Raw genomic sequence first — 22,164 nt, forward strand, 5'->3', positions numbered from 1 at the left:
TGGGGACAGACTTCTGTATTCTGGGCTTCAGGGATCAGTGTTCATTTGGCCGCTCCGAGGCCCAGCACTTGCGACGCGAGTCCCTCTCCTACAGAGAGGAGGCAGAAGTGTTGATAAGGATCAGAGGCGCAGCTGTGGTGAGAGCGCTGAGTGACACTGCCCTCCGCTGCTTCCAGTTAGGGCTGTCAATGACCAGAACGACCTACAGCTGTTGGCACTGATGGGAGACAATCCCCCCCAACAACAGCCATGTCTGGACAGGGGCAACCAGTCAGCAGCCGCGCGTGGCATAGGCAGAATACGGAAATGCTAGGGACGCCTTCCATCCATAGGGATGCCCAAATGAGTGATTTTATTTTATTTTATTTTACGAATGCTGTCAGCCTGGGAGCCTGCTAGCGAGAAAGAAACACCATCAGCACCAACCCCCCTGCCCCCCACCTCCCCCCTGGTTTGAACCGTGGACAAAACACCATCATATTGACTCAGTGCTGACCTCTGAGAGGTGTGAAGGGCTCCGAACCACAGTGATCACATGACAGAGAAGTTTACTACAGTTCTTGGAAACAGGAACTTGTTGGCTAAGTGTGAAGTACTGCGACAGAAGAGCAAAATCACAGGGGGAGTCCAAGCATTAGAGACGTGTCTCTGTATTCCTCCTCATGTCCACTATGCCTCTAACACAGTCTACAACCTGAGTCAGGAATGGTCTGAACTCTTAATGCTAGAGCTCTGGCAACGACCATTTTAAAGCACTGTGTGAGAGGTGCTGTTTCAGAGTGTGTCATCTGCAGTGTGTTCCAGTGCACACAATCACTCAACAAGACACAAAACTGTCAGTGAGTCGTTGTGTGTGTGAAGGTTGGGGGTGAGGGTGTGAGAGTTGTCAGGGGGAGTCCATGTGTGTGTGAGTGTGTGAATCATACAGTGGACAGAACTGAGGACAACAATAATTCACTAATGAACAACAAGCTGGTGAGAAGCCAGAAGCCTGTATTTCCAGTCAGTTGCCTGTTTGTATCTCTGTCTCTCTGTCTCTCTCTTTCTGTCTGTTTCCCAATCTTTGTGTGTGTGTCTCCTAACTGTTTATTCCCCTGCCTCTCTATGAGGGTTTGTCTGTTGGCCTGTGTGCCGTTAGAGGCTGTTAAACGGCCCTGTGGTGACAGACAGGCTGTGGCCTCATTGAGGACCCTGACAGGCGCAGTTCCTGGCCTCAGGCTGTGTTACTGAGAGATCTGGCCTGAGGAGACGGTCACACATTCTGTGTCTAAACTAATCCCTACCTCAGCTCTTATTATTATAGACTGTCCATGTGAAGTGAAACCACATCCACAGTCTCTTTATATACAAGGAAGTTCACTGGAAATAGAGCTGCAGGACAGGCAGTAAGGTGGTGTGTGGGATAGAGGGAGAGAGAGACAGAGTTGGGGGAGAGATGAAGTGTGTCAGAGAGAGAGGCAGGGAAGGAGAAAGGGGGAGGTGAGGCAGAGAGAGAGGCAGAGAGTGTGTGTCAGTGCAGGAGTGAGGGAGTCAATGTGGCAGTGTGTGTGAGTGAGAGTGAGTGGTGAATGTGAGTGACTTAATGAGGGGGGTCATTGGCATTAACTGAGATTTGTGTCAGTGAGTCAGTGTGTTTTTGCGTCATATGAATGTGTAAATGTGTGTGAGAAAGAGAAAGAGAGATGTGTTTGTGAGAGATTATGTGTGTGTGTGTGAGAGAGAGAGTGTGTGGGGGGTGTTACAGAAAGAGTCACACAATCTCTGCACTTGTGAAAGTGAAAGAGTTTGTTTCTATCCAGAGACCCAGAAACCAAGTCCTTCCAGAACCAGATCACAGTCCAGTAGTGATCCCACAGAATGGGAGCCAGTGTCTGAGACAGACTGAGTGGGTCTGAGTGTGTGTGTGAGAGAGAGAGGTAAAGTGTAGAGTTATATTGTAGAATCAACTCAGATTGTGTGTGTGTGTTAATATGTGTGAGCCAGCGGTAACCTCACAGAGCTACAGTCAGTGTCTGCAGAATACGGAAGTCTGTCCCTCACCATATATGATCAGGAACCTTCACTCGGTTTATTTTTTTTGTAAAAAACTAGCAAGTCTTGCAGTGTAAGGGAAGTTGTCTCACAGCTCTCAGTGCTCAGTATATAATCTAGAGCGCCCCACCACCCTGCTGCTGTGTGTCTGAGTGTCTGTGCTGGAGCTTCCTGCAGAGAGAGGATGGCTGTGGACAGTGAGAGAGGACTTCTACTGCTGCTGCTGCTCAGCACTGCCGCCTCCCTCACAGGTAAGGGCTGCCCTCGCTGTCTCTCACTTGGGTTTACTGGGATCAATGTGGTTAACATTAACAAAGTGACAAGTTTAAACAATTAATATAGTTTAGTGAAGTGATTATGGTACTGTAGTTTACAGTAAAGTCATTGTAAAAGCACAGAAAGATACAATTTTCCATATAGGACAAAGGATAGCAGTAAACAGTACTAGAAACCTGCATCTCAGCCTCTCATTCAGTGTGTTGTCTTGTATGGAGAGCTGTGAGTTTGTCTCTGTGAGGAATGAAGTCTCAGTAGAAAGCTGCCCTGTGGCTCCCTGTGCTTCAGAGAGAGCAGGGGGGTCAGCGACGCTCAGACGCAGCTCATCTCTAAAGCAGGAGCTCAGATTGAGTCTCTGCTCTCGCTCTATGCTGAAGTGTCAGCCGTGCCAACAGTGTGAGCTCTAGGGCTGCAGGACAGAGAGAGACAGAGAGGGGGCTGTTCTCCAGGGCTGGCCTGTGTGTGGGCAGCCTGTCCCTCGGCCCTGTGCTCAGCGCTGCTCTCAGTGCTCAGGGCTGTCGCAGTGTCTGCAGTGTGGAGCTCCAGTCCACAGCGGGGCAGCAGGGTCAGTGTGCAGCAGCACAGGCAGCAGGCCGGCGTCCCTCACACTGCTGCAGAGGAAGCGATCAGAGAGCTTATCTTCTGTCCCCGTGTTATATCCACATTATATTATTATTACTAGACACTCTGGCATTGTTAGTTGAAAATACTTTCTAATCGCTCTAATAATCTCCCCCTAATCATCCCTCAGAACAGGAAATGTTTCTGCTAACAGATGCACCGCACACCACAGGACACAGCTCTGCTCTGAGCGCGTTTTTACACTAACTGGGGCTGATGCTGTAGATTGTGTTTTACAGCAGGTTGGGGGGCTGTCACAAGAGAGGGCTGTATGTAGGCGGTCTGGTCTTGAAACACACATTAGGGAGGCAGGCAGAGGGTACATCACAGGCTCGCTGTAGTTTATTTCTTCCCTCAATGGCAAAACTAACAATTCAAACCCTAACTGTGTTTGAGCTCCAACTAAACAAACACGAACAACAATAACATCACATTCGCCCCGTTCCCGCTGTGTTGCACCGTGTCCGCCATGCCGTCTCTCCCGCCTCCAGCTGCGTGTGACCGGTCTGTGACAATCAGAGACACTGGAGACACACAGCCCGAGAGGACAGCACTGTGTTCATGTTAAAACAGACAGAGACACTGGAGACACACAGCCCGAGAGGACAGCACTGTGTCTTTTATCATTTGTGCTTTACAGGATTGGAAACACACGTTTCTGTGAGAGATATTAGGAAGAGCTGAACGTGTAGAGACAACATTATATTCACACAAGCATGTTCACATAACAATACGCTTCCATGTGCAGCAATGATACTAAATAGCGAATATGTATTGATATTATTATCGTCATCATTTGTGCGAGTATATATGTATTTTAAACTCCCTTCACTTATTACTCTTACTACAGATCTGTAACTGCAAACGATACTTTTTGCCGTATTATTTATAATGTACTTATCAGATCCTTAACCAGGCAAGTTACAGCTGAAAGAAATACACATGTTTCACGATTAATACAACATATCAGTTATAATTGAACTAAAGTGCGCGTCTCAGTCATGGCGTTTATGGACACATTTATTAAACCAGTCCTTAATGTTTTAGAGGAAAACCAGATCTGCTGTATTAATGTATTCATTAATTTAATTGTAAATGGACACGTTTTTGAATCGTGTCTCTTCACACTGACTGTGTCTGAATCGTCCTGCACACATTCACACACAGCCTGAACCCCGTCCAGCTGTCATACATATTAATACATTATTATCCTTCAGTTTATTGTAACCGGTCTGTGAAATCAGTGTTTAATGCACTGATATGAACTGTCCCAGTCATTGTCTCTGTCCGTGGATTAAACTGTAATGTCTCCGTGATTGCACCGGCTCTTGAGATGATTTCTCCGACACCATGTGTCTGCTGTCCTGTGTCTCAGTCCAGCTGCTCAGGGACTCGTGTCCTTAGTGGAAACGGGGCACATGCCGGGCCAGGAGAGCTGAACACCCGCCAGACAGAAGTAGAACAGGGCAAGGCAGGTTCCTAACCAAAGTCCGTAATCCAAGTTCGTTACCGGTGGGAGGTTGTCAGGCAGTCCGGGGTTCAAGAGGGAGAATGGTCCAGGTCCAGAAAAAGGGTCGCAAGCCAGTGAATCCGTCAACTGTAAACTTCACCCTTCTTTCTCCTGCTCTCCCTTCTCTCCCTGTCTTCTTCCTCTTCTTCTTCTTCTCAGTTCAGTACTGAAGAGCTCAGGGGACCAAGACCCAGCAGACACTGCGGCCCCTGCAGGACCAGGGCTGCCCTCACTGGACACTCATGACTGATTACTGTGTCTCTCCTGCAGGTGTCGCTGTGTTCTCCACTGTGGGGGGCATCGCTGATCTGCACTGTAAGACAGTGATCTATACAAACTGCTCTTCAACTACATGGAACTTTAACAGTGGATCTCAAACAACTGTTGAGCTGGTGGGTCTTGGGAAGGTGAAGAACAATAATCCAGAGAGAGCTGGGAGACTGAGTGTGGGGTCTAACTGCTCTCTACACATAGACAGACTCCACACACAGGACACTGGACTGTATTACTGTCAACAGTTCATCAATGGAAAGAAACAAGGAGTGGACAACACTGTGTATCTGGTCCTTCTCATCAGTAAGTGTGCCGGCGCTCATCAGTGTTGGGTGGATTCTGGGACAGGACTGAAGCCAGTGATTATGACAGGAGCCACTGGGAGCTGAGTGTGTTGATGAGAGCAGCACTGAACTGTGTCAGAGTCCAGCTGTAGAGACAGGGGGGTTGTGGGTAACACAAGACATCTGAAGAGATATATATATATATATGGTTAAAAGAATTAAAATAAACTATGAGAAGTTTATGATGGTAAAACAAACATATAAAGACGTTTATAACCCATCACACTGACACGCATGACAGTCTGCTCACGCACACACACGCACACAGGTTTCCCACAGAGAGCTACCGCGCCTGCGCAGACCGGCTCGCCCGGAGTTCGCGTCTTCCGCGCAGCTGGCAGATACAGAAGAAGCAGGACTGACTGAAACCACTGTGGACGCCGGGCTTGTTGTGCGCCAGGCTCTGTACGAGACTGCTCTTAAGACCAGGAGGCTGTCTTGTTTCGTTTGATTGGACTTCACTTCATTAGTCTAACTGTTGGAAACTCTTGCCCATCAGAATGGCCTTGTTCTGTGTGACGATTGATGTTTGAGGTCAGATAACCTGCGTGTTTTATTAAGTGTTCAGATCGAGCAGCAGAGCAGCCAGGTCAGCTCGTCAAAATGCCTTTTTACTGTGGTGCTGATAATGAACATTTAAACTAACATTGTGTGAGATGCTTGAAGTGTTTTAAATCTATGGATTTTATGGTAGGCAAGTCAAGTGTTGATTTGAGAGGCTAAATTGATCAAACGTGATCAACTCACTGTCGGCCGCTTGGTCGTCACTTTAACAAACAAAAAATGCTCCAAACATTTTTCTAAATTAGCTTAATAAAGAAACTAAAATAAATGTAACCACTTTGCCATTAAAAACCAAAGTGAACTATTTGAATGGCTGCAACAGTAGTACAGGCTGTGTAATGGGGCTGCAGTCGGACTCATGATCAGCTGTCGGACAAGCCTGGCTGGGGCTAGATTTGAGATTGCAGGGCTTTAATCACAATTATATGCTCTAGGTTGTATAGAAATGTATATATTAATATAATCTGTGTAATAATGCAGCACACAGGACACACTCACTTCTTTGGGGTTTTTATTTTTTAGATGTTGCTATGAAAGGATGTGTAACTGGCCTCTCAACTGGAGTAAACTGGCTGCACCTACAGCATACAAGTACAGAATAATACAACATAGTACAGAATAAGAAAATACCAGATAATACGGCAGACAGCTGGATGAGACAAACACACAAACTCATCTCTTAACCCACTGTGCTCCAGGTTCACTGTCACTGCTCTGTATGAGCTTAAACAGGAAAAGGCACGAACACACACTACTGTCTCTTTCAATAAAATAACACCAGTATTTCACAATACACATGTACGACACCAGTGTCAATTCAAATCGTTTTGTGTGGATCAGCCACCTTTCTAACCACGGGGAGACATAACAGGCTGCTTCCTCAATCCCAAGACATCCGGCACAATAACACACCTAAAACATGAGATGTGTTCACAAATCAAAACATAACCACATATTAACCTACATTAATTCATATTCAACATGATGTCAGAACTAAATGAGAGATTTAGCCATGATTAGCACCGACGCACCGCAGCATCATCTCGCGTCTCTCCACTCAGCTCAAACCGGAAACACAGCGAGAACGGAAGTGCGTCACGACACTTCTGCGCAGCAGCGGCGCGCAGCGGCTGGAAGTAGACCGGCCTCAGAGACGTCAATTCAATTAACTTGTACATTTGTCTCTTCAGTTCACAAATTCATTTTAACTCTTACTTCCTTATGTCAATAACAAACCATTGTGTATGTGAAATTCAAACTGTAGATAACTTTATAACTTGTTAATACATACATTAATTTATGTTAAATACAACACAATTCATCCAGAGAGAAATAATACAATAGCCAAATTCACAAACTGGCTACATATAAATGACATAAATATGGATCTATGTTGAAAATGCATTGATTTCCAGTGTTGACTGTGCTGTGGGTGTCTTCTCTGTTGTTCCAGTTGACGTCCCTCCAGAGACAGAGCTGAAGGCTGGCAGCACTGTGACTCTGCGCTGCCTCCTGCACACTGGACACGGCCCTGGAGACTGCAGTCACCCCCCGTACACCAGTGCTGATGTGAGACTGAGCTGGGTCTCTGAGACAGGCGCTGAGCTGCAGGGAGACACATACTTCACTGAGCGCCCCTGTCTCTCCACACTGACTGTGAGGCTCCAGACCTCAGACCACAACACACAGTGGAGATGTGATCTGACAGAGGGGGGAGCAGTGAGGGCCTCTCAGAGACACACCATTAAACTCACAGGTACTAATCTCCTCTCTTCCACTCGGCCCTCCCTCTGAGCTGGACAGACAGAGGCTGTTCCTCAGCTGGCCTGTGTCCGCTGTGCTGCTGGGTTCCCGCGGCTCCTTAAAATAAAATCTGGGGAATTAAGGTCATAAATTGTCCTACATTTACCATACATTTGCTGTAGGTATTAAATTTGCAGATGGTGCGTTTAAGGCTGATGGGAAAATTGTCACGCACAGTGGCACGGTAGGTAAAACGTCTAATTAGTGTGTATTTGTTTGATTAAAGGACGACTTAGGCGAATCCGCCCAAAATTCGAGCATCAATTACAAAGTATTAAATATCTGAGAAACGATTTGAGATAAATACTTGCAGTGTTTTTAGCTGCGTAGCTGAGATGGTGCTGAAAAAAGCCATGTGCGCTGTGTTTACTTACACACTTCCTGGTTTTAGAAATTCAATGCGCAGTGAAGCTCATGGGGCTGGAGTTGACCAGTGGAGAGGATATTGTGTGTCATGAGCCATAGAGATCTGCTTTTACTAGCCAATCCAGATCACACGTCTCAGGCAGCTGATCAGGGTCGGGTTACAGACGAGCAGAGAGGGGGAGGAGGGGGAGAGCCGGCAGAGTGAGAGAGGGGCTCATCTCTCAGCTATTATAGATGCTGCTGATGCGATCTCTATGGATTCAGAACAGCTTCAGCTATGCATGTATGCATGTATTATGTACTTATATGTCATATAATAATATAATATATACGGTATTATAAGTGGACAATATGCAATAAAGTAAAAAAGAAAGAATTAGATTTGTTTTTTCCAGCAATGGAAAACAGAAGCTGATCAAGATTGTGAGGTCAGCAGAATATATAACAAGACCCACTGGCATGCCAGGTGCCCCTCTGACACTTCCTGGAGGCCCAGCTTTGCTCAGTGGCAAGTCTGAGGGACCTGAATAACTCAGGGAAAATAGGATCTCAATGTTCTCCTGGGTCAGTTTACAAAAAGGTGTGTTATTTCAGTGTTATGTTTATAGTTTATTGAAATACAATGCATATTTCAATACCGAAGGCTTTTAAGAGTATGTTCTAAGTGTCAAAACTGTTCACTATTACTGTGTGGGGTGTCAAATCAATAATAACAATAAAAAAATTAATTCTGTTATTTTATTGAACATTGTTCACTCAAGTACATTATACATGAAAAATGCATTTAGCAGAGGTTGTTCTGAAAAAATAGATATAAAACACTTTGTGGTTTATAAGCAAATGCATATTGTTTATCAGTTAGAATGTAAAAGTGGTAAAAACGGGAAAAATGTTCTCAGTCCTCTGAGGGTTAACTTAGTATTAGACAATGAGAGACTCCGCCATTAAAATAAGTTTTACGTTTACGTTACTTTAGATAGCTACAGACGTTGACGTTGATCTTTTCGTTGTTTAGACACATTTTGGGTCTTAAATGATATTTCTTGAGGTCTTAAAAAGGTCTTAAAAAGCATTACATTTGACTTTAAAAATGGTGCAAGAACCCTGTCTCTTCCACTCGGCCCTCCCTCTGAGCTGGACAGACAGAGGCTGTTCCTCAGCTGGCCTGTGTCCGCTGTGCTGCTGGCAGGGGGCGTCAGTGCAGGACCTCCTGGTGTTGTGTGACAGAGAACCTGGCAGAACAAAGCACAGCAACGGCAATGTGGCCGCCTGGCTGAGGACTGAGCTCTGATTGTGTTTCCTTCACAGGCATCCCTGAGGACAACACCACTACTGCCACAACTACAGCCGCCAGGACTACAACACCTAAACCAAACACAACTGTAACCACCAAGACAGGTGAACTCCTCCTCTCTGACCCCAGACAGCCCTCCTCAGCACATTGTCATTATAGAGAGTCAGGGAACACAGTGTGTGCAGCGTGGGGAATGTGCAGCCGTGCCTCTACTGATTTAGACATGAAACAGTTGAATCAGGGTTCGAAGTACAGGGAGGATTGGGGGGGTTGAACCCCCCTAATTGAGACTTCAACCCCCCAGAAAGAGGCAAAAATAGAAGGGTGGGGGGGTCGAAACATGAATATATCGTGAGGTAAAATGCGGTTCCCCGCTCCCATACTGACCGTCAACCCCCCCCGCTCTCACAGTTTTTGACCGTCATCCCCCCACCCCCCCTCCGCTCTCACAGTTTTTGCTGACCTCCCCATTTGTCATTGTATAATTCAAACTCTGGGGTGAATAATAGAAGCGCTGGTCTATATTGCCACAGCACAGTGGTGGCAGCCCTGTTCCTGGAGAGGCATGATACTGCAGCTCTCTAATTAGTCAATTACATTTTGCATAATTCATCCCAATAACTGTCTGAGTCAACACCTAAACCAACCACAACTTCAACCACAATTTCAGCCCCCATTAACGACCTGCTGTTGGTAAAATTCATCAGCAAAAAGTATATATATATATTTTTCAAGTGTAGCGTGATAATACTTATATCCTATATTTAAATTATGTTTAGAAAGAAAATGCTAGTTGATACTCAGTTAATTATATTTTCTACCAAAACATTACAAATTGTATGACTACCAGTATGTACAATGTCTGACAATGTCAGTTACAGTGTGGACTCACTCTGGCTTTCATTTAGATTAATCCATTAAACTCACAGGTACTAATCTCCTCTCTTCCACTCGGCCCTCCCTCTGAGCTGGACAGACAGAGGCTGTTCCTCAGCTGGCCTGTGTCCGCTGTGCTGCTGGCAGGGGGCGTCAGTGCAGCACCTCCTGGTGTTGTGTGACAGAGAACCTGGCAGAACAAAGCACAGCAATGGCAATGTGGCCGCCTGGCTGAGGACTGAGCTCTGATTGTGTTTCCTTCACAGGCATCCCTGAGGACAACACCACTGCTGCCACAGCTACAGCCGCCAGGACTACAACACCTAAACCAAACACAACCACAACCACCAAGACAGGTGAACTCCTCCTCTCTGACCCCAGACAGCCCTCCTCAGCACATTGTCATTATAGAGAGTCAGGGAACACAGTGTGTGCAGCGTGGGGAATGTGCAGCCGTGCCTCTACTGATAATAGAAGCACTGGTCTATATTGCCACAGCACAGTGGTGGCAGCCCTGTTCCTGGAGAGACATAATACTGCAGCTCTCTAATTAATCAATTACTGAAGACATTGAAAACATGGTCATCTTGCATAATTATTGCCAATTGCATAATTAATCACTGAACTGATCCTCCCCAGCCAGCCCTGCAGTTCGCCAGTCGATTTCATTTTACTGGACCCCTAAATCACCTGGTCAAAATGTACATAAGATGTGTGTGTCTCTGAATATGTTTGTCTATATTAATGTAATATGACACACAGAGAATTGTGGGAGGCCTGGAGGTTGTGTCCCATACTCTTTACCTCCACTGTATTCGGTAAGAGAATGACCTAACCCGAGAGATCACTACTGAACAGTAGGTGGCAGTGTCATAATGATCTGGGGTAAAAGACACTGTGAGTTCAAACCTTCCTCTCAAATACTAAAGAAGCCAGCTGGGAAAAGAAAGGTTAACATTTGGTCTTTTATTTTTCAGGTTTTCTGGGATTAAATTTAATCAAATTTCTAACTAAACTGGTACAATGCATTGATGGTAAATTGCTCTTTACATTGTGCTGTTCGTTTATTTTGCTTGGTTTTTTTAAATCAATGAATATCAGTGTTTACAGATTTAATGCTTTACCACGTGTTTCACAAAGAACAAGGTTCTAAGGTAAAATGTGAACTAAATTCTGAATCGGTATTTTTGGTAAATTACATGAATCTTAACAAAACGCTACTTCATCTTAATCATAATACATTTATGAATTTGTTGTCATAGCTTTGTTTTGACTGTAAAAATAGAGAAGTCAGTCTGTGAGTTTGTGGGCAAGATGGCGAAGGTGCATTGTTTGCTGTTGTGAAGTGTGTGTGCTGTAACATAAATGGAAAACTATGTAACTAAGAAATGTATTCTGATGAATATGCAAACTTTTCAAATAGTAAAGAAGCCAGTTCAGAAATGAAAGGTTAAAGTTTCGATCTTTATTTTTCAGGAATCTGGCAACATGTCTTGCCATCCCTAGACCCGTACAGTAACAGTTGTGTTGACTCCTGTGCAGATCATTAGCTGAGAAGAGTTAATGAGTCCCCCAGTCTCTCTCTCTCACTGTATCTATTCCTCTAACCCCCCCGATCTGTCCTCAGGCTCACATATAGAAACCATTGTGTCCCTCTCCATCGTCCTCCCTGTGGCCCTGCTGATATCTGCAGTGGCAGTCTATGTGGGGATCCGAAGATCCAGGAGACCAAGAGGTGAGAGACCAGACTGAGGTCACAACCTCTAGACCCTATAGTCCACACAGCACTGCTCCAGTCTGGGCCCTATAGTTCACACAGCGCTGGCCCTACTGTGTAGTTATTGCTCTTCCCTGTATTGTTATCTGCAGTCTGTGCTGAAGGTGGCAGTGTTGTTAATATATATTTTCAGCTCTTTAAAGATGAATCCTGGAGGTTTCACAGTTCTGAGGTTCTGATCCACTTCCTCCTCTCTTCCAGGGAACCAGGATGTGGCTGATCCCAGTGCAGTGAGTTGTCACATTGTCACATTACTGCTGGTACAAATACACAGTGTTTCACAGGAAAGCAGCAGCTTAAACCCACAGACCAGCGTTCGTCCTGTCCAGCCCTGAGACAAGACAGCAGGTTCATATACATCAGCACCTGCACTGAGGCCCTGGGAAGGGTTTATGTTTCATTGGCTCAGTTCAGTGATAATTAGTGATAATTCAGCTCAATCAATATACATTTCTGTCTCCCCCAGCAGGCTGCAGACACAGTGACCTACGCTGTGATTGAGACCAGCAAAGCCAGAGAGAGAGACCCGGCCACTGCAGGAGGGACTGAGGCCCCTAACACAGAGTATGCCACAGTCAGGCTGCACTGACAGGGGCCACAGCAGGGCCACAGCTCCAGTCCTCAAGGGGTTAACAGGCTCCTAACTCTCTGTGTTATAGAGCTAAGGGACTGACTATCTGTGCTATAGGGCTAAGGGACTGACTCTCTTTGTTATAGAGCTAAGGGACTGATCTCTTTATTATTCAGACCAGTGGTGCAATGAAACACAGAAATCCCTCTTTCCCTATAGGGTCCCATTTACACATGCAATATGAATTAACTTTGGTTTATGATATCCCAGCTTATCTGTTAATAGTCATTTTACTGTAGAGGCGTGTTGACTGAAATAGCAGCTCAAAGTGTTTTAACAATGTGTAAAGTGGTGTGTCGGTGTAGTATAGTACACACTGCATATTCTTTCACCTCAATAAATGTCAAAAATATAATTACATTTTCTTTCTACTATGTGTGTCTGTCTGTGTGTCTGTCGCCCTCTATGAGTTCATTGCTAAAGTCATTCTTGGCCTATAGACACTGTGGGTGAGGTAACTTCAGTCTGTGAATAAGAGTCTCAGTCCACTCACTCAGTCTGATAATGGAGATGAGACTGAAGCTGAACACAGTCAGTCACCCAGACTTCAGTGTTAATGAGTTATTTATGAGGTCAGACATTCATGTATACTGAGCCATTATTAACAGTTTCTTTAAAACACAAGTGCATAAGTCAACATGACTAAGTTCTGTCATTATAATTGATTTATTGCAAAACATGGTATCAAGCATGACATTATAGAGCTGTAACAACCAAACCAAATTCAATATGGTTTGCCTGGTTTGAACTTTTTAGACGTGCAAGTGTTTACTATGGACATTGTAAGGATTACAGGTATGTGACACCTATCAAATGAAAATAGACAAACTGTACTATAATATTCTTCATATTTGATTATGATTAGACAGACTATATTACACTACTACCAACTGTTTTCACAAAAATAGAAATGCGCTTTTTGAAATTTTTATGTTTTTGACCTTTTCCTTCATTAAAGTCTATTGGAAATCTTGAGTGTTGTTGCTGTTGTTGAAATGCCACTCAAATTGAAACTTGCAGAAGTTGTTGGGTGAAAATTGCATAAGAACTGAAGGAATAATGTGCATTTGAAAGAACCTAGCCTATGAGGAAAAGGTTTGAGAAAATATGTAACACAAAATACTCGCAAGAGGGACATTTCTCCATTATAAAGGCCACAAGCATGCTGGACCACTCAAATGAAAGCATATGAAAGAATAAGCTTCTGTAGTGTTGATCATGATTAGACACACTCTATTACACCACTACCACATTCTTTTTGAGATAAATAATAGCATAATTTTAAAATACGTATTATGAAATTTATGATTTTTATGAAAAATTAAAACATATACACTGCTCAAATAAATTAAGGGAATACATAATCATCACAGGATAACATCAAGTCAATTAAACTTCAAGGATATCAATCTGTCCAGTTAGGAACTTAAGCGATTGTGAATCAATGTCACCTGTTTTGGTGCAAATGAAAGTGACAACAGGTGCACTGGAGAGGCAACAGTAAGACAACCCCAAAAAGGGAATGGCTTTGCAGGTGGTGGCCACAGACAGTTGCTCTCTCCTTATCCTTCCTGACTGATTCTTCTCTAGTTTTGCATTTTGCTAGTGTCCTTGTCACTACTGGTAGCATGAGGTGCTCCCTGCAGCCCATTCAGGTTGCACAGGTAGTCCAGCTCCTCCAGGATGGCTCATCCATATGTGCCATTGCAAGAAGGTTTGCTGTGTCTCCCAGTACAGTCTCAAAAGCATGGAGGAGATACCAAGAGATGGGCCGTTACACGAGGAGAGCTGGACAGGGCCGTAGAAGGGCTCCTTTGTGTGAGGAGGAACAGGAGGAGCATTGCCAGAGCCCTACAAAATGACCTCCAGTGGGCTACTGGTGTGCATGTTTCTTACCAAACTGTCAGAAACATACTCCATGAGGGTGGCATGAGGGCCCAGCGTCCTCTAGTGGGACCTGTGCTCACAGCCCAGCACTATGCAGCTCAATTGGCATTTGGCAGAGAACACCAGAATTGGCAGGCCCGCCATTGGCGCCCCGTTCTCTTCACAGATGAGAGCAGGTTCACACTGAGCACATGTGACAGACGTGAAAGAGTCTGGAACTGCTGTGGTGAACGTTATGCTCCCCGCAACATCATCCAGCATGAACGTGTGGTGGTGGGTCAGTGATGGCATGGGGAGGCATATCCTTGGAGGGTCGCACAGACCTCCATGTGCTAGCCAACGGTACCCTGACTGCTGTAAGCTACCGGGATGAAATCCTCAGACACATCGTCAGACCTTATGCTGGTGCAGTGGGCCCTGGGTTCCTCTTGGTGCAGGACAATGTCCGGCCTCATGTGGCCAGAGTGTGTAGGCAGTTCCTTGATGACGAAGGCATTGATGCCATTGACTGGCCCTCAAGTTCCCCAGATCTGAATCCAATTGAGAACCTTTGGGATGTTATGTATTGGTGCATCCGACGCTGCAAAGTAGCACCACAGACTGTCCAGGAGCTCACTGATGCCCTGATCCAGGTCTGGGAGGAGATCCCCCAGGACAACATCTGCCGTCTCATCAGGAGCATGCCCACACGTTGTCGGGTGCATACAGGCACATGGGGGCCATTCACACTACTGAGTCACATTATGAGTTGCCATGATGAAATTCACGCAAGTTGGAACAGCCTGTGATTTCAATTGTTTACTTTGATTTTTGGTGTGAGTTTGAATCCAGCCCTCGATCAGTTGGTGATTTTGGTTTCCATTGACCGTTGTTACGTCATTTTGTTCTCAACGAATTACACGATGTACAGTAAAGTTTTGATCTTTAATGTATTTCGTTCATCGAGATCCGATGTGTGATTTAAGTGTTCCCTTAATTTTTTTGAGCAGTGTTAATATATTTTCTTCTTTTAATTACTAGCCTAACTACAACTGATAAGACAAACTGAGTGAAAATTTGATACAAAAGTGAAGGAGTTGTGGACAAACTATTTCAATGTGGAATATGCTCTATTGGAATAAAAGCATAATAGATGCAAGATAATACAATGCAAACAATAACAACAACTTCAACAAAAACATCCAGGAACTGTTCTCTCTCAGCACTGGGAGTCATTAGGGGTGGACAGGACGTCAGTCAAGGGAGACCAGTTCTATGTTGGTTTCTTCTTCCTCTGTTGGGACCAATCAAAGTGCATTATAATCAGGAAGAGACTGATGTTTATTAATATTAGTAGTAGAATTTATATTAATAATTAATAATAATATTTATTCCAATTAGGCTACCAGTCAAATGTTTTAGAACCCGCCCAATTTTCCAGTTTGTATTGAAATGTAAGCAGTTCAAGTCCAGTGAATCACCTGAAATGGTACAAAGGTAAGCAGTAAACTGACAGAGGTTAAAAAAAAAGTTTAGGTTACCAAAAACTGAAAAATAATGTACATGTCAGAGTTATATACTGTGTTACTGCACCCTCTTAAGTATTATTTGGCAGCGTTACGCACAGCTCCTGTAAATAGAAGTTACACTGTATTCCTACAATGCACACATCGTTTGAAAGATTATTCTCTTGGCTACCAGCACGTTTCATTATCAAACACATCTGATTCACAGTGTCCGTGTTACCCTCCGTCATTCAGAGCCAGGGGGATAAACGCACATTTTGATATAGTTTCTATATATCGGCTCTGTCACTGCAGTGTCCAGCCTGTAGGACAGTCCTGCTCCACACTGGCCGCTCTGCTCTGTTACTCACCTGTCTGTGTGCTGCTCCTCCTCTTTCTGTAAACCACGGCTCCAGTGACCAGAGTGGCAATCAGAGCGATGAAGAACACAGTCAGTCTCACCGCCAGCTCCACTGCAGACCCTGCAGACAGACAGAGTGAGTCCACACTGTAACTGACATTGTCAGTGTATTTTCCATTTCTAATGGATGGACCTGCCACTCAGTATGCTTTGCTATGAAAGTGCACTGCAGCTGGATTGCCAAGGAATCACAGAATCAACACTCCTGATTGGCCGTCACGATCTCCAGTAGAAAAGTTATGGCATGAACTGAAAGCAGCCACAGCCTGTGAGTGCAGACTGCACACCCTGACCGGGCTGGAGAGGTACTGTGTGGAGGAGAGGTTCTGTAATGAGAGGTGGATCTCTGTCCCTCCTGAGAAGCTGATGATGTTCTAAGGCCACAGGAAGCAGACGTAATGAGCCCGTTACAAAGTGACGTAACCCCTCAGTAAAAGTAGTACAGTGTTAAGCCTCCCGTAGTAAGAGGCTCGTTTTTTTAGAAAAGAGGGTTTAACTCTGTACTGCGCTGGAGCCACTGCGGTGCAGAGCGCTCGGAGGGGCACCGGTGGTGCACGGTTTGAATCCCAGGCGGGGAGCTCCGACCCGCATCGGCTACAGTTGCTCTCCTCTAAACTGCCTCTAGATATCTTTGTGTGTGGAGCAGGACTGTCCTACAGGCTGGACACTGCAGTGACAGAGCACTCAGTGTTTTTGTACATAAAAGAAACAAAAATAAAATTATCTCAAAGGAAAGTTTTTCAGACGATATCTTTCTTGAAGTGTGGAGCCCAGAACTGTACACAGTATCCAGATGAACTCTACCTAGTGCATTGTACAGTCTGCAAGATAGTTTGCTAACTATCCCAGAGTCCAGATCATTACTGATCCCTGTGGAACTCCATTAACAACCTCACTCCAGTTAGAAGCAACTCCTCTAATTGACACCCTCTGTTTCCTATACATCAACCAGTTCAATATCTTTCTTGAAGTGTGGAGCCCAGAACTGTCCACAGTATCCAGATGAGCTCTAACTAGTGCATTGTACAGTCTGAACATCACTGCCCTTGTTCTCAATTCTACACTTTTGACAATATACCCTAACACTCTGTTTGCCTTTTCTATTGCTTCCCCACATTGTTTGGATGGAGAAAGTGAGGAGTCCACATAGACTCCTAGGTCTTTCTCATGTGTTACTTCATCTAGTTCTGTTCCTCCCATAGTGTAATTATAGTGGACATTTTTGTTACCTGCATGTAATACCTTGCACTTGTCCACATTGAATTTCATCTGCCAGGTGTCGCCCACAACTGAATATTATCTAAGTCCCTTTGAATAGCCTGTGCTGGTGTGATTGTATCTGCTGAGCCGCCTATTTTAGTATCATCTGCAAATTTGACAAGTTTGCTAACTATCCCAGAGTCCAGATCATTAATATAGATTAGAAACAGCACAGGCCCTAGTACTGATCCCTGTGGATCTCCACTAACAACCTCACTCCAGTTAGAAGCGACTCCTCTAATCGACACCCTCTGTTTCCTAGACATCAACCAGTTCATAATCCATCTACTTACATTACCCTGAATGCCTACAGCTTCCAATTTGAGGATCAGTCTTTGGTGTGGAACCTTATCAAAAGCTTTCTGGAAATCTAAGTATATCATATCATATGGTTTCACATGATCTACAGCTGCAGTTGCATGTTCAGAGAACTCTAATAGATTAGTAAGACATGATCTGCCTCGTCTAAACCCATGCTGACTATCTCCAAGAAAAAGGTTTTCATTAAGATGCTCCTCTATTTTCTGTCTAATAATTTTTTCCAACATTTTACAAGTGATGCAGGTGAGACCCTTTAGCTGTTTCACTTCCTCCTTTATTGACCTCTTGCTGTTGTAGTGTTGAAATAAGCTCTTTGCATTAGTTTTAGCTCCAAGAGCTATGTTTTTTCTATTTACCTCTATGCTTTCCTGATCCCTTTCTTAAGATCTCCTTGCAGTTCAAGATATTCTTTGTATTTTGTTTAGTCTCTATCCCTTTTGTATGCACTATACAACATTTTCTTTCTCTTTATATTTTTTTGCATACTTCTATTAAACAGTTCTGGCCAATGTTTTTGGGTCCTCAATTTGCTAAGTTTTAGCACAAATTTCTCCTGAGCCTCAAGTAGTATATTCTTAAAATATGCCCATCCATTTTCAACTGACTCTGTAATTTGTAGACCCTTGTTTTAGACTTGGGCCTTATTTTTGAAAGAATGCCTCAAAGCTAACCATATTGTGATCACAACTGATAGTAATATAAGTGATTCTGATACTAGTAGTCATTCAATTATTAACTTTTTGGTAGAAAATAAATAACATTGTTTCTTTGTATTAATTAATTTACCACTTCTACTTACTACTTCTCTGTCAACTCTGTCTTTCTGGAGATTTTGATTAAACCCAGACAGGAAACTGTAACAATTCCTCTTGACTGGACTGTGTCCAGGTGTGTGTGTCAACTGGACTGACTCACCATTGCATGTCTGAAATAAAGTGCAGTAATGAACAGAATATTTCTGCCTACCTGGTGTGCTGCTGTTGTGGGGGGGTGGAGCTGTGGAGGGAGGAATTGTGGTTGTGGTTGTGTTTGGTTTAGGTGTTGTAGTCCTGGTGGCTGTAGTGGCAGGAGTGGTGTTGTGCTTAGGGACGCCTGTGAAGGAAACACAATCAGAGCTCAGTCCTCAGCCAGGCGGCCACATTGCTATTGCTGTGCTTTGTTCTGCCAGGTTCTCTGTCACACAACACCAGGAGGTCCTGCACTGACGCCCCCTGCCAGCAGCACAGTGGACACAGGCCAGCTGAGGAACAGCCTCTGTCTGTCCAGCTCAGAGGGAGGGCCGAGTGGAAGAGAGGAGATTAGTACCTGTGAGTTTAATGGTGTGTCTCTGTGAGACCCTCACTGCTCCCCCCTCTGTCAGATCACATCTCCACTGTGTGTTGTGGTCTGAGGTCTGGAGCCTCACAGTCAGTGTGGAGAGACAGGGCTGATCAGTGGAGATCTGGTATGTGTCTCCCTGCAGCTCAGCGCCTGTCTCAGAGACCCAGCTCAGTCTCACATCAGCACTGGTGTACGGGGGGTGACTGCAGTCTCCAGGGCCGTGTCCAGTGTGCAGGAGGCAGCGCAGAGTCACAGTGCTGCCAGCCTTCAGCTCTGTCTCTGGAGGGACGTCAACTGGAACAACAGAGAAGACACACACAGCACAGTCAACACTGGAAATCAATTTTCAAAATAGCTCCATATGTACATAATTTATACCAAGCCCATATTTCTAATTGAAATTTTTCTCTTCTCATTTCTGGTCTCTGTCTCACACAGATCACTAGATTAAGAGTAACTTGCTCCCTGTAGACGTCTGTAGCTTCTTATTGACCTGCTGTCAACACAGGGTGAGTCCCAGTGTTACCCACAATCCCCCTGTCTCTACAGCTGGACTCTGACACAGTTCAGTGCTGCTCTCATCAACACACTCAGCTCCCAGTGGCTCCTGTCATAATCACTGACTTCAGTCCTGTCCCAGAATCCACCCAACACTGATGAGCGCCGGCACACTTACTGATGAGAAGGACCAGATACACACTGTAATCCCCTCCTTGTTTCTGTCCATTGATGAACTGTTGACAGTAATACAGTCCAGTGTCCTTTGTGTGGAGTCTGTCTATGTATAGAGAGCAGTCAGACCCCACACTCTGTCTCCTAGCTCTCACTGGACTATAATTTCTGATCTTCCCAAGCTCAACCAGTTCAACAGCTAATTGAGATTTCTGAATAAAGAGCCATGTAGTTGAAGAGCAGTCTGTATTGATCACTCCCTCACAGGGCAGAGTAGCACTGCCCCCCACAGTGGAGTACACAGCGACACCTGGAGTATAAGGAGAAAGAAACATGGATTCCAGAATAGAGTCAGAGAGAGATGATGGAGAGATGTCAAATATATTTCTGCAAAAAATACCCACACATATACAGTATACATCAATATGTCACACAATATGTGTTGCATCTGAAATATATCTCAATAGTGAATATATCTGCAAGCAGGGGTGCCAAGTACAATGTTGTAGATTATCACTGAGTCTAACAAATTCTGATATAGTTCAATACTGTAGTTTATGACACTTTATGCAATTTAACCATTGCTGAAGTGTGATTGTGCTCATCCTGACATTCTTGTATTTATTAATCCATATACCTTGAACATATCTGATAGAGAACCTAGCCAAGGTCATGTGTACAACATTTTGTCTCAATCAGCAGTTCCATCCACGGCAAGACATGAACCCTGGTCTCCCACACCACAGCACAGTGACCTTACTGCAATACTAAATGGGTCAGGCCTCTTACTGAGCCCTTCAGAATTGCTACAAGATGGTAATGTTAGTTTGAACATACAATTAAAACCATACAATGGCTGACATCTGCTGGGCTCAATAATTGTCACTTAACCCAGTATTGGCACCACACCATATGAGGTATGACATCCATTTGGTGAGTTTCTATTCAGTAGTTTTCATTTCATTGTCATTTGAAATGTATGGGCAAAAGATAATAATCGGATTTGCTCATGGTGGCCATCCTGTTATATTAATCAACTTTTCAAACTTAATAGAGGAATTAGCCTAGGAGCCAAATTTCACTTCACTCCGCCTAACGGTTTCAGAGAAGACGATTATTTAATATTTGGACCAATCCAATATGACTGCCAAACCATGTAACTGGTTCACTGGTCATCACATAACTTCATACACCAAGTTTCACATCTGTCCCATTAGTGGTTTTGTAGAAGAAGATGATTGAATATTGTCTAATAATTGTCACTTAATCCTATATTGGCACCACACTACATGATGTATAACTTCATATACAGTAGGTATCTACCATCATACCAATTGTGGTGAGTTTCTGTCCACACACACACACTCATACACAGACGCACACAGTCTCTCTTCCGCTTTTCCTGCTCTTTCACTGAAGCACACACACACTCCTCGTCTCTATCTCTCTAGTTCTTTAATACACCATAATTCTCCTTCCCTTTCTCTTTCTCTCTCTCTCTCTCTTAGCTTGTGACTTGAAAGATATTGTTCAGTTGTTCAGTTTTATACTTTTTAACTCAAGACAAACAGAGACACACACCTTCATTCTCAACACACAGACACACAACATACTAAAACGCACAAACGTATTCACACTCAAACTCACACACACATATAACATATTCCTAACAATGGACTATCAATCAGTTTTCAACAATATGTGTTTTCTACACTTGTCCAGTTATTTGTGTCTCTGTGGCAGATTCTGTCCAGCTCAGCACCTTGTCCCTTAACCAGCAATTTAACTAACCAAACCCTCAGCAGCAGTGAGCGATCAAAGGGACAAACTGTCATTTAACACAACTGAACTGCATTCTCTGGTTTCAGGGTCTGTCTGATTAATAAGACTCTGATTTGTTGATCCTCACTGCTATAGTAATGTGCAAAACCAGTCCATAAGAATCCACAGAGCTCTCCTGACTGCGAGAGAAATCACACTCTTGAAAAGTCCCTCTTAGAGTGAGACAAGTGTAAAAAGCACAGACACAGTAACTCGGTAACTGTCCACACACTGAGAGACACTGAGAAACACTGTCCACACACTGAGAGATAGTGAGAGACACTGTCCACTTAGTGAGAGACAGTGAGAGCAGCCCTTACCTGTGAGGGGGGCGGCAGTGTTGAGCAGCAGCAGCAGCAGTAGAAGTCCTCTCTCACTGTCCACAGCCATCCTCTCACTGCAGGACGCTCCAGCACAGACACACAGACACACAGCAGCAGGGTGTGGGGGAGCTCTGGGTTTTATTCTGAGAGCTGTGACACAACTTCCCTTACACTGCAAGTCTTGCTAGTTTATATATATTTTCTTAAACTGACTGAAGGTTTCTGATCATATATAGTGAGATGGACAGTCTTATTCTGCAGGCCGTATTTTGCAGACACTGGCTCCAGT

At 44.4% G+C, this 22,164-nt stretch overlaps 1 protein-coding gene across 2 annotated transcripts; it reads left to right on the forward strand.

Annotated features, from left to right (window-relative positions):
• The first annotated feature begins 2,154 nt into the window (after nucleotides 1-2,154).
• On the forward strand, nucleotides 2,155-13,341 carry LOC136771960 (mucin-2). 2 transcript variants are annotated; one of them, XM_066724551.1, is made up of 8 exons: nucleotides 2,155-2,282; nucleotides 4,709-5,014; nucleotides 7,073-7,375; nucleotides 9,097-9,186; nucleotides 10,225-10,314; nucleotides 11,586-11,693; nucleotides 11,937-11,965; nucleotides 12,202-13,341. In XM_066724551.1, exons 1-8 carry the CDS (start codon nucleotides 2,216-2,218, stop codon nucleotides 12,322-12,324), a joined length of 1,116 nt encoding a protein of 371 aa, XP_066580648.1. In that variant the 5' UTR covers nucleotides 2,155-2,215; the 3' UTR covers nucleotides 12,325-13,341. The 2 variants fall into 2 exon arrangements, with proteins under 2 accessions (XP_066580648.1, XP_066580649.1); XM_066724552.1 differs by having other exon boundaries at nucleotides 12,205-13,341.
• The last annotated feature ends 8,823 nt before the right edge of the window (nucleotides 13,342-22,164 follow it).

The sequence above is a fragment of the Amia ocellicauda genome, chromosome 15 (assembly GCF_036373705.1).
Source record: "Amia ocellicauda isolate fAmiCal2 chromosome 15, fAmiCal2.hap1, whole genome shotgun sequence".
Lineage (NCBI taxonomy): Eukaryota > Metazoa > Chordata > Actinopteri > Amiiformes > Amiidae > Amia > Amia ocellicauda.

Bases quoted from the DNA above. Each gene is read 5' to 3' on its own strand.
- LOC136771960 (XM_066724551.1), top strand. From the start codon at position 2,216: ATGGCTGTGGACAGTGAGAGAGGACTTCTACTGCTGCTGCTGCTCAGC. The intron at 9,187-10,224 runs GTGAACTCCTCC...TTTCCTTCACAG, and splicing joins AACTGTAACCACCAAGACAG to GCATCCCTGAGGACAACACC. The intron at 11,966-12,201 runs GTGAGTTGTCAC...TGTCTCCCCCAG, and splicing joins ATGTGGCTGATCCCAGTGCA to CAGGCTGCAGACACAGTGAC.